General features: G+C 47.6%; 1 protein-coding gene across 2 annotated transcripts in view; it reads right to left on the bottom strand.

Moving 5' to 3' along the window:
- The window catches only part of FRMD4B (FERM domain containing 4B), a 138,426-nt gene that overhangs the window by 46,206 nt on the left and 78,923 nt on the right, over positions 1 to 13,297 (bottom strand). For both annotated transcript variants that reach the window (XM_072875832.1, XM_072875833.1), the window contains exon 5: positions 10,663 to 10,747. In XM_072875832.1, coding sequence (XP_072731933.1) covers positions 10,663 to 10,747 — 85 coding nt within the window. The remainder of the gene's footprint in view (positions 1 to 10,662; positions 10,748 to 13,297) is intronic.

Below are 13,297 nucleotides of genomic sequence, written 5' to 3'. Positions count from 1 at the left end.
TTTTTTTTGCCAGCTTTGTCAATAAAACATTCCAGCAGCAGCGCTCCCCCAGGCTGCTCCGCAACAGCAGACCAAGAGGAATTTCCCCTTCCCAACAGGTGTGGCAACAGCTATGCAGAAGTAGCCTCCAAAGCATTCCCAGACATATTTTATTAGAAGCAGAGGAGGAGCACATCACAAATTAGGGGGGGGGGGGGGGAAGCTTCAAGTTCATCCTTTCTTCAGATCTTTCATGTCGATGCTTAAGAGAAAAGGCAAGGATTGCAGCCCAGAAACTTCACATAGGTGCCATTTTAAGGCAGTTTGTTACTTCCAGGTCTGTATCAGGTTAGCCTTTGTCATACACATTTGAGCTGCCTTTTTTTAGCTTAAATTGCATCTGCTCAAACAGCCTCTGAGGCCAACTGTGGCAGCGGGAGGATTGCAGGAGATCGGGTCATCCCAGCACCGTGCTCTGCTGCACCAGCATGCAGGGAACCCAGATATGAGAAAAAGCCATCGCAGGGAACCTCTGCTCAGCAGAAAAGACAGGCTCTAGTTCAGCAAAGCTTCCCTGGACCACAAAATCAGGGAAAACAGGGCCAGAAGGGACCTTAAAAGCTCATCATCAAGACCATCTCCCTGCCCCAAGGCGGAATCAGCTACATGCGGCTCAACACCTTTTAAGTGTACAAGAAACTCACCGAGATTTAACTATCCAAATGCAATTCTCACATCAAAGGCCCTCTCCTCTTTGTTGCTGGCTCCAAGAAAAACTCCGCAGCACTCGGTGAGCTACTGCAGCAGCGAGTCTCTGCTGACCCATAGCAATAGCTGCTGCTGGCATTACAAGGGTGTTTGGGACTTAATAACCAAGCACCTCTTCACTTTTCATCTTCAAAGCATCTCACAACCATTAACTAATTAGCAATAGTAATTACGAGGCTGCTTTTGCATGTTTATTTACATGGTCCTACATAAAAGCATTAGGAAACTCTGGTCACTTTACTAGGCTGCTACGGCATTGCCACAAATGTTAAAAGGGATCCCACAAACCACTTCGTTTAGGGTTTTAGGAGACCAAACAGGCTGAAGGGGGACTGCCTTCTTAGGTGATGAAGTTCCAGTCTTTGCTTTCACGGTGAGGGTTTTGCTGTGCCAAAGATCTCAGTTTCAATCGCGTTTGCTTAGAAGCTGTGTTGAGGAGCGAACAGGTAAGAAGGTCCTCCCCAACCTGACACCTCTCAAACCAGAGTGAAGGGGACAAACAGGACGCCCCAGGTGCAGGGCTGCCACCACGGCTCTCCAGCTGTTGCAAGCCTCAGAACAGGGTGGACCAGCCCTAATTATCACATATCACCATACAATAACAGTGGTAGGAGACTGGGGCCACTCTGAGGGAGGCTTTGCACCAAAAAAACCCCCAAAGAGCAATCAGGAGAGCACCTACCCTTTAAAGGGGCTAAAAATCAAAGAAGAGCCACAGGGAGGCAAAGGGACTGCACTGAGGTCAGCAGTAGCTAAGTAGCAGAGCGAGGATTTGAAGCAAAGGATCCCAAAGCTCAGCACAGCCTTTATCTAACAGACTAATGCTATGCAAGTGACAGTCCCTTGGACAATTCCCTCTGAGCCTGGAATTATTTTCCATCATAATATAACATTATTTGCCATCTGGTTCCCCAATTGGCCATTGCTATAATGTAATCCAGCCCTGGGCTGTCAAGGAGTTTGGACAGCCCTTGGCTCGACACAAATCCATACAGCAATACGTGTCACTCAGGAGCACAGGACCGCGACTCTTCCCACTCCCTCAGGCAATATTTTGATTTTATAACCATCCTCCTGCCCCGAGGCTGGTGGATAGGGGTCTCTGTTTTACCATTGCTTTAACAGCAAGGTCAGGTTTCAAAAATAGAGGGGAAATAATGGTTGTAAGAAGATTCATTTCCAATGCTTGCAATTGCCAGGGTAATTTAAGCAGAGACTTCAGCGAGCAGGCGGGGGGCCCTGGGAGCCAGGGCAGCGAGTGTTCTCATGGCTGCCTGTTGAAGATGAAGATGGAAGGTTTTCCTAGATTTATCCCAAGTGAGAACAAGGTCACTAGCACGAGGTTAAGTAGATGGATGTAATTTAGATAATGGAATCTGAGTCTTCTACATTTTAGATGTAAATAAGTTTAACCAGACTAGCGGGTACAGCTCCAGGGAGGGGATGAAACTGATATTTTTCAATTAGAGTTTGCACAGGGACCAATCATTTTAACCAGTGAGACAGATTCAGCCCCTTGCGTAGCTCTCCAAAAGGCCACTGGCTTATCTAAACACTGCATTTGGTCCAGTGAATTCAGGTGGTGGCTTTTGTCATACTGACAAACATTGGAATAATAAAAGGTTGTAGCAGATGTCCAAACCGGGTGGCAATTACTGTAGAGCAGGAACAGGTCACTATCTCAGCAGCTAGTAAAGACCAACTCCTGCCTTCAGTGCCCATGGGCAGAATTTAGCCCCCAATTCAGATAAGAGCTCAAGTCTTTTGCTGCACAGACACAGACTTATGAATGTGATAAAAATCACAAGGCTCGGTCATGAATAGAGCAGTGAACCCTCATTAGACACAGCAACAACACTAGAATTTACTGTCACAGAGATACAAGTCTGAAATCCTGATGAAAACACAGATCAAGAATGAAGATAGTCAGATGAGCATTAACTGTGCTAAGCAAACCTTTAGACTGTAAACTCAGATTAAAGCAGATTAAAAAAAATAAGCAACACAGGAACTGTCACATTTAACTCTTTAGAGCCAGGACAAGAAATGAAAACTGATACAGTTTCTTCAAAGCACATGTAATCTCCAGAGGTTAAAGACTGACAACAAAAACATTTCACGTGGAGATTTGAGAACTGAGATACTAAACACACCTCTTCCCTCAAACCAACCCCTTAAAAAATGTATGTTAACCAAAGACACCCCCAAATACACACACACTATGATTGAATAGCCTCAAGACAGCCACAATATTGAATATAATTACCCATGATTGCTGAAAGGTGATTAAAAAAGCTGAGAGAAAGAAGGGTGCAATTAGACAGAGGGAAAGGAAGGACCCAAATATCTATAGCAAGGTGTTCAAACCGAGGGAGGCAATTAGCTGGGTGTGGACACGGCACAAGTGAAGAAAGCGATGCCGGCGCCCATGCCCTCACCCAGCGCTGCTGTGCCTTCCCACAAGGGATCCAGTGTCCCTGTGATGTGTCCCGACAGCCAGAGGATGCAGGTCCCTACAGTACAGATGGCTTCGCAGCTTTTCAGCACTTAAGGCTTCCTTGGGAGCAGAGGCTGCAGCCCAGCGGCCTGAACTCCTGGGATGGGCTGGGGAGGGGTTGTTGGCCACAACCTGTTACACGACACAAGTTGAGCAGCACAGCGGTAACTAGGTCAGGCAAATTCCACAACTCGCTCGGTCGGTGTGGCTGTGCTGGGTAATTACACCAAGGAGACAAACAATGGCAGCAAATGAATAACCCTCCAACTTTAAAGCACCCGTCCAGATTACCAGCACTCACACCTACATCTCAATCCCAGTGGTGGCACCTGCTGTTCACTCTGCCCTGCAATGTGCCGGACATCCTATCCCCATCCCATCCTGCATCGGAAGCTCCAAACTTTGCTGAGCATCTCAGCTAGGACCAATTTCCCAAAGACAGAAATGCTGGGCTGAGAAAAAGCACAGCAAACCAAGTGTCTGCCTCCAGCACGTTAGGGAGGAAAGTAAAGCACTAAACCAGCAGGAGATGCAGAATATGAGCCCTTATCAGAGCAAATTAAAGGCTGGTCCTTCTGACCCTCCTCAACAGGGTGCTTCAGATTTACGCTCATGCTGCATTTACCCCACGGGGAGCGCAGCCTGGATGGCTCAGGAGGCCTCACAGCTGCTTCTCGGCATTTAGATGGTCTATGACATCTTGCATTTCATCCATTAAGCCCCACAGCCCTTCCTATCCACATGAGAGAGAGTACGACCTGAGACCGAACACAGCTCAGTGCACGTGCAGCAGCTACCACGGCTGTCTCCTGGCAGGACCTGCTGCTTCCCAACTCAGCAGCTTAGGCCAACCCAGCCAAAAGAGCTGGTAGTGCCTCGTGGTGAGCAAAAGCTTCAGGTTTCTCTGTTACACCCTTTCTTTTGCTGTCTCTGCCAGCCACCCTCATCCATCTCCCTTGCTTGCGTTTTGTGCTTCAGCCAACACTTAGATGAAACTCCAGGGACAGCAGCAGCTACTCTGAGACTTGCCTACACAGTTCAGTGCAACAGGAGCATGTTTAGTGCTGCTTTTTTTTGCATTAATATAAGAGTAAAAGCAGAGAAGGAGGAAGAACACAAGGACTTCCCTGTTTGCAAGCCAGGTTATATAGCAAGTATCATTATACTTGAAGTATAATCACAGTCTTTCGCTTTCCTACCGCAGCACCACAGTGAGATACCCAACGCACACCAACAACAGAACTGGCTGAGCTGTTGCAGCATCTTTACCCTGTGGCCAGGAGATCAAAGGCACAAAACTCTCCGTCACAATTAATCCAGTAGTTAGACCCAGGAGGTGACTACGTCAAGAGATGTGAGGTACAAAACTTTGGCTGCAAACCAACTAAGCCTTCATATGCAATGGGCCAGCCCAGCTGGGACACAACCTACACCTCCCCGGCAAGAGCCTCAACAGGTCCCTGGGGCACCATCACCCTCCACAGCAGGCAGCCTTGGACCTACCTCAACCACTCTCAGAGGTGCTGTATAGAGTCCCTTGACTATACCCACACCATGGCCAAGTCCCTCCCCAAGCCACCAGCACAGCCCCATGTGAGGTCTCACAGGGTAACGAGTAGGGGGGCCCCATGGAGATCTGCCAGCTTACAGCAGCAAAGGGGTCCTGCCTCCTCCTCCTGTCGCATTTTGTTCACAGGCATAACCATGCCCCATCCTTCTCATCTGCTGACATGCTGCTGGGGGGTTTGGGCCATGGAGGTGGCTGCCAGATCCATGGAAGGTAAGAAGCGCAGAAGGCCAACTGGTCCTGGTGATCCTCATCCTGGGCTTTACATGTGCTGTCTTTGGGAGCGGAACAGCAAATACATGCAACGGACAGAGTGTATTTTAATAGCCTTGGCTAGGATCAGACTACTCTGTGTTACAAGGCTGTATGGGAACGCTCCCCCTTCCCTAGGGATAGGAGAGAATTAGGAAATATCTGTTATAAAACTTTCGAGAGCTCTCTGATATATGACCACGTTGCTCTCCACAAGCTGGAAGCCAGCCAGACTTCATGCTCACACCAGGGGTCTGTTTTAACAGCTCTTCTTGGTAAGCACTGGTCTTCAGGCTGCCAAGTGCTCACAAGCATTGCCGTTCACGAAGCTATCACGGTTACAGACCCCTCTGAAAACTTCCATTTCCTTTAACTTTTTTCTTTTTCTTTTTTAAAGCAATTCTTGCAAGTCCTTGAAAAAAAAGTGAAATTAAATAAATAACCCCCCAACACCCAAATATAGAGAGGAAAAGGGGAACATAGCCAACTTGACCAAGATCTTAGTTTACGGAATGTATTTCAAGGACTGGCAAAGAGTCAACCGTATGGCTGCAGAGCTATATGGAGGTTAGCTCTAATGCATAATAAACTTGACAGTGCTTCGCTAGCCAAGTAGGGTGTTATTTTTTCAAACTTGGCTGTTTTGAAAGAAGAAAAGACTAATTTATCTTTCCAAATTTATCACCAACATGTGCGTGACCAGTTCCGACCCACCTCCTTAAAAGTATCCCAGCTATGGTCGTGGGCTGTGCAATAACACACTGAACACGTTACAAAGCTCCCCTATCCCTGTGCAAACACAATGCTGAGATACCCATTTTACCTGAAACTAAGTGCTAGGCTTTCACTATTCTAAATTCCAGCTATACAGTGGATTTCAAACATTGCTACACATCTAAATCCAGCTTCTTACAGCCAGTGACAGGAGAGAAAGCTTTTAAATTGAAGTTGTCGCCACTGAAGGTTTTCAGGCAGCAGTTCTCAAAGCCCTGAAGAAGAAGAGAGGCACATAGGAAAACAGAGCCCAGGCATTCACAAAGCATCCTTCCAGCCATTGCATTCTCCCAAAATACACATAGATAAAGGAGCTCATAACCAAGACACTGGGAGGCCCTTCCATAGACCTCGAAATCTAAGTTTTACCAGCTCCCAGCTCCTGCTCAGTGGCCCAAGCTGTTCCTGGCAGCGGAGAGGGCTTCTCCAAGCTCCAACCCAAAGAGCATGGGTGCCGGAGAACAGGAGCCAGGCAGCCAGCTGGACCACAGAGGACTGAGAGGGCCGGGGGACTGCAGCATCAGACCGGGGAAAAAATGGGCAGCTCAACATGCAAGGAGGGTAGGGCAAGAGCACTGGCAGCATTCGTTATATCTGCTGGAGGCCAAGTTTTACGCACGCACCAGCAGCGAGGAAACACCGGGTGCTCTTACGAACGGAACAGCAAATGTTGCATACAGTTCATACGCAAGGAGACATGGGGAGGGCAAGGCCAGAAATGCTGAATGGGTCATGCTGGCAAATCCAGCAGAGGAAGTTTATTCTCCAGGCATGTAAAGCAGTGTTACATTACACTTTGCAGGAGGAAGATGCCGGTGTGGTGGCGGGTTAAGACGGGCGTGCAGTGGAAAGGCCCAGCCATGGACACCTCGTGCTCAGTACACAGGGATTCTTTACTCTGGGTGCGGAACTGTAATGCTGCTAAAACATGATTTGCGAAAGTAAAAATAAGGTCTCAGCCCTCTTGGGCTTTAGGCAACGGGGACCCCCCGGCTCCCCAGCCGCTCGCAGAGGCTGAGGGCCAGGCAGAGGGGGGCTGTGCAGAGACCACCACAGGTCCTAGCGGAGGCACAGGCGTGGGGTGTGGCAGCGAAGGGCCCAGAGGAGCTTTGACTGTCTAGAAGAGCATGGAGATGGGGGAGTGGGCGGTGAGTAGGAAGAAATACATTTTTGGCAGCAGGGATTTTATTGTCTATCTTGTCTCTCCCTTGCCAAAACATCTACAGAAATTGCAAAATGCACAAGCCCCAGATTCCTCCAACCCTTGGCAGGGGAAAGTGGTACCAGATTTGCAGAAATGAGCAGAGATTTGCAGGAAGGAATGTGGAGTTGAAAGGTGAGAAAGAACAGCATGGCTGTGCACTACAGAGCACCAAGCTAGCCTCCTCTGTTTTCAGATATTTTATGCAGGGTTTTTTTCCCCTTATTTTTTGGAATTTATTATATTTTGTAATATTTTAATTATTAATATATTTAATATGCTATATTATTTATTCTGAATTTTTATTCAGCTGGGAGCAAAACCTCTCTGGAGTCATCTGGGCCAAGACAGCCAACACACACTGCTCAGCAGCTCCAACCTAGACCCAGAGATGCTGGACTTCATTAGGGAGATGCTGTTCTCTGTGGTTAGATACAGCTACTTACAGGATTTCACACACAGGATTGCCTGCAGATCTCTCAAAGCGTACTGTACAATACATTTATGATGCAGCCTCTGAACCTTGTAAGCCATGGATAAATCCCCTCCAGAGGAGGGACGGGCATGAAGCTTTGCCAACGCACCAGCTGTATTTGCCCAAGCCTTTGGCTGGCCCTCGTGGTACGTCCTACACGCCGGCAAGCCCCCGACATGCCCCATCTCGCACGCAGGGCAACATCACCCTCTCACCCTCCGCTCAGGAAAGCATCATTTTTCTTTAAAGCACATAAGCCACAGAAGCACGGGTACCTACACACTGCTGTGCTGTCAACACATGCCAGTGCTCAGGAATGTCGAAGACACAAAAACAACTCCTTCAGGCATCAGGCCTCTGGACCACGCTGGATTTGGGCTCTTCCACCCACTGTGGTGAACAAGCTACTGTGAAAGCTTTGGAAACAGCTTTGTGAAAGCAAAAAACCCCACACAACTGGGTTTTAAGCAGGTCTTCTCACACCCCAGTACTGCAGCATTTATCCTCTGAGCCACATTCCTGGCCCCCACAGAGCAGAAGCTTCAGGCAAAGATCCGGGTTAGGATACGGCCCTGGCAGGGCATCCTCCGGCACACCTCGTGCATTGAGGAGCACCCCAGAGCACACGGGCTGGGCGTAGGTTGCTGCTTTTTAAGACACTGGGATTTCCTCACTCACGCAGCAAGGAAAGGAGAGGAGGGGGGAGGGAGGAGAAAAGCTAAGCTGAGGCAGGTCTATCCTCCCTGAGCTGGCTTAACAACTGAGAAATGCCAGGGAACATTCCCCGCTGTCATCAGCAAGTGGCTGATGCTTGCTTCACCGGAGCTGGGGATCTGCTCATATTCAGGAGCCAACACCAGCCGTCCCGCGCCCTGCGCTTCCTTCCCCGCAGCACAACGGGGCCTGGCAGCACCGCGGGAGCACACGCACTCTGCGAGCGCAGCCTGGGTGCCTTTGTGCAGCCTCTTGTCCACATACCGGGGGCTTAAATATGAGAATTGGTCCTGTGTGCACTTCATGCGCTACTTGAAACCTAGAGCCTGACCATAAGTTTACCAAGTAGGATGAAATATTTTTAAAAGACCTAATTTGAAGGTTAAAAGCCACTGGACCAAATGTATCTTGAAAATAAATAAGGTTAAAAACCACTGGACCAAATGTATCTTGAAAGTAAATAAACTGGCTTCTGCTGAAGTAGCTGCAGGCTTCTGCTGAAGCAGGGCTGCGAAGCTGCCCAGCAGAGGAAGTGCTGCAGGCAGAGCGGGGGCTCTCGCCTTTCACTACGTGCCGAATGGCTCGGCGCTGCCCGCAGAGATCCTTCTCAGGAGGACGTGATGCTCCTCTCCCCCCGCTGCCCACAGAAACTGGACACAACAGAAAACTCTCTCTGCTTCTGGCAGTTTTGCTTGCAGGAACAGGGAAGCCAGCACTTTGGGTTGCTACCAATTAGAGCACACACCTCGCAAGCCGTGGGGCGAAAACATGAAGCAGCCTTCATTCAAACCTCTCCCAGCTCCCGAAGCCCTGAACTCAATAAACTCTGCTTGTTGCGGCACTCCGTGCATCATCAGCGCTTCATGCGCTATCAGCACTTTGTTTCAGTAATATGAAGTTATGCTGCTTGAATAATAATATTTATCCAGGCCAGAAGTGACTCCTTATTGGTTTGACGACATGTGTGTCTATGATCAGTGAGGGCAATTTTTTTATGCTTCTCTTCTCTTTGCTTTCTCTTATGCTTTATGCATAACCATAAACACCTATACTCGCACCCAAATGTTTTCATGTTGACTAGCATTTGTTTTAATAGCAGTGCCACTTTTCACATTCCATCCTAAAACCAGACCCATTTTCCAATTCCAAAATTATTTGTGCTGTCTAAACTGCTCCAGTTTTCCCTGAAAGAATGACTACGAGTTGCCAAGGCCCTTCACTTAAAATGGCAGAGATGTCAAATGGACATTTGCTTTTTATTAATCTTAACCAGTGAGGCCCCAAGTTCTTCAAGCATCTTTAAAACTTTAGCATGTTGTAAAAAGGCACCAATTTCCTCCACTCTTCCAGAAAGCAATTCCTGTACAAAGCACAGTCACAACTTCACCATTAACCACTTCACATGAGGTTTCTGATCCCACCATAAAATAATGAATACTGGATACTGAATAAGAATCCTCTAAAATATGAAGCATATTAAAGGTGAAAACTTTGGCCAGCTACACTGAGCTCCATCACTAGCTAATGATACAAGATTGTTTTCCAAGAAAAGGCTGTAAGAATGAAGTGACCCTCTTAGACTGATTAAGCCATGAGTAAAAAAGGAAAAAAACCCACCAGATGCCCGAGTTTGACGTTAACTAGAAAATCCCAGAAACTTCAGGCATTGTTAGAGTAAAGCTCGTTGAACTGCAGCTGCTATTGAAGTGCCAGGGCACGGCAAAGGTGGCTGCCACACCACTCTTTTTTCAGACCAAGATGTATCTGCAGGAGATCAACCTTATTTTTTAATATTTTGGCTACCATATCATGAAATAACTTTTAAAAATATGTATTTTATAGATTTGAACATTTTCAGAAAATAGTGGAAGCTTCTTAACCCAGAGAGTAAATACAGAAAGTATTTTAATAACTAGCTTTGATTGCTATTTTATAGGATTTATTACTTTACTACTTCACTGAATTAAGGCAGGAAATCAGGGCACTAGGAACCAAATTTCCAGCGTAGGACCTTCCTCACAGGTCTTTTCTTCTTGAGACAAGTTTGACTCAAGATCAGTAAAGAGATGCTTGCCTCGAGTGTTTGCTATACAGTGTATAGAAGGATACGCCACTGACAGAGCCTACCTGCAAAGTTTCAACCCAGATTTCAAACAACTTAAAAACTTTTGAGTATTTAAGACTTATCCTAGCGTGGTGAGCACGCAGCGAGGCCGTGAAAACAGGACCAGGAAACCATCATCATCCTTATCCATTTGCTTGAAGCATCAGCATTTAAGTGAAGGAGGAGAGTAAGCACGCTGAGATCTTAATACTTCAATAAGATCTAGAAACCAGATGCAGCTCCTAGCAAATTTCCAGGACTGTGTAAGGTAGCGGAGTAGCAATAAAAGGGAGAGGCACAACAAGGAGCTTCGAAGGATGCTGAGCCTCACCTGGTGTACACAGGACTTGGCATTCAGAAAGAACAGCTCCACTGTAGTTTTGTCCTTGAGGAAGGAAATGCTTTCAATGTAGAACCTGAAAATTAAAAAAAAAAAACACCCACAAGTTACTTTCTTGAATAGGTTTCATCTTCCTCCCAAATCATTTTATTTCCTCAATGTTTTGTTCTCTAGCAATAAAATGGCACAGAGGAACTATGAGCCACTGCACTTAATTTCCTGCCTATTAGGAGGGAACAAGCAGAAAATCACGGACCAACAGCACACAGGGAACGACAAACTCCTTGTTCAATAGATCGTAGATATCTGGTGACTCTTCCTCTCATCTGAAAGCCCTGTCGAATGCTAAAGGAGTAAAGCTAGGATGTTATCTCCTATGCAGATAAAGCCACAGAAGTGGAAAAGGTAACTCCAAATGGCCTGTTGCAGGTCAGGAAGCTGGTCCGGCGCTGTGCTGGAGGAGAGGGGCTGGTGGCAGCCCCGCAGGACCATCTGTCCCCCAGGAGCAGAGAGCAGCCACGGGCTGAGCGCCATTAACTTTGCTCCAAGCAAACAGGGACAAGCAAAAAAACACACGAGGAATGCTTTGGGTCAGCTCCATCCCATCAGGCACATCCATCCTAATGACAATGTGAGCCCCAAAACCAGGGATTTACATGGAAGGGCTGCAACTGGCTCAGCCTTACAAGCACCGCTCTGCACAGCGCACGCTGTATTCCTCCCCAGCTTCCTCTTCCCAGGGCCATGGGTGCATCACAGAGGCACACACCAACAAAAGCAATCCCATTACTGGTTACTCTGGCCCAGCCAAGGTTAGCAGATGGGTCCCAGTTTGTTCTAGAGCTACACTAAACATCACGTATGCCACTGGCACTCTGCAAAAATCACACACAACCTGTCTGTGCGCTTCCCTGGCGCACTCGGGGCATCAAACCAAACAGCACTGAGATCCATTAAATGGTGTGGAGAAAACACATCTATAATTTGAGGAGTGCAGAACTGCCAAATCAGTTTAAAGAGACAAATTTGTGTGAACGTGGTCCTGTCAATCCTCCTTTAGCTGGATGTGAAAGCAGGATACCTATGGTTCAGCTCCTTACAGAGAATGAATACTTTGGGTCCAGACTCTCCCACCCAATGCTAGACAGAAGGCACGCTATTTTTCCCAGCCAAGCAAAGACTTGGGCCACTACCACCACTGCCCCAGCAGTGCAGACCACACCAGGGCTTCTCAATGTCTTGCCTTTGATAGCAGGAGAGTTGGATGGCCAACACAGGGCACGCAGCCCACTATGTTTATCAGAACCAAGCCAATCCCTCCCGCAGCCCCATGGCATTCCTAAGGCTCCTCACAGCCTCAAGGTCCAGCCACTGATCTCTTGGTGTAGGCGATTTGCAAGACACTGGAAGAAGTCCACAGCAGCAGCACGGAGCGCATGGTAGGAAGCAGTAAAGCTAGCACCTGCTGCACTTGTTAGGAACATATGCAGTATTTATGCTGTGACTCGAGACAAGCAAAACATTAAATAGTAATTGTTTTAATATTTCGCATTCCTACAGCATGTTCCATCAATTTAATTTTAAAGCACTCCCCAGAATGCCTCTGTAGGATAAGGATTTAATTTACCATTTTACAGGCATGCGGCCTGTCCAAGGGGCAGACCCAAGCCCAGCAGCCTGCCCCAGACACTTGAAAGGCTATTGTAGATTTCCATGACTCACCTTTCATTGAGAGCTGTAGGAGCCACAGGTATTTCCACCCTCTCTTGATTGCACCCGATATAATTTTTTTCCAACAGCTTTGCTAAACTTCACTTTAAATACACTTGAGTGTTGCTCTCCAGAAATGCAGAGCATCGGAGGGCAGGAGCCTCGCTCTTCGTCCTTTCCCAACCTGCTGCCAGACCAGCCCTTCACAGCAGGGACCTTCCTCAGCCTGCTAAAGACTTCCTCCCTCTGCTGCACCAAAAAGGTGATTTTCCTCAACTAATGACCTCATTTGCACTTGCAGTTTCCTCCAACTAAGAGTCAGACGTGGCTGACTTATCCTCAGAAGCAGGATAGTACCCCTCGCTCTGAAGAGAGGTAGCTCCCGGTTGCTGCTGGTACAGAGCAGGAGACAGTGGGATCTATGGATTTAGGGAGAGGGCACCGGGGAGGCGCTGCCCCTGCCCCAGCCAGGTCTGCGTGCTATTTCTTCCACGGTACAAGCTGTACGCTCTTATCACCACAGTACAGATAGGGAACACTGGACCAGAGATAAGGATGTTCCAGGAATGACAGGCATGTTTGGAAACACCATAAAGTGTATGTTCTGCTTTTATTTCCGATGCTGTCAGCATCCTTGAAACTAGAATGATACTTTTATAAGTCCTAAATCTGCATTATAGAGCTCTTCACCAGCTGCGTGTACCATATGAAAACTTACGTGACTGGACTGAGTTTACACCAGCTGAAGAAAAATAATTAAAATCTGAAAGGATTATCATGTGTTTCATTACTGAACAGCAAAAGCTCAGGGCCAAGGAGTTATGAACAAAAGGAGCATCCTAACTAGGTATCCGAGGATCCCCGCCATTTCCAGTATCGCTGCTGGAAACTGTCCGGTGCAGTGCCGAAAGCTACT

This window comes from Ciconia boyciana, chromosome 11 (assembly GCF_034638445.1).
Source record: "Ciconia boyciana chromosome 11, ASM3463844v1, whole genome shotgun sequence".
Classification (NCBI taxonomy): Eukaryota; Metazoa; Chordata; class Aves; order Ciconiiformes; family Ciconiidae; genus Ciconia; species Ciconia boyciana.
This window is presented reverse-complemented; position numbering and strand designations above follow the sequence as displayed.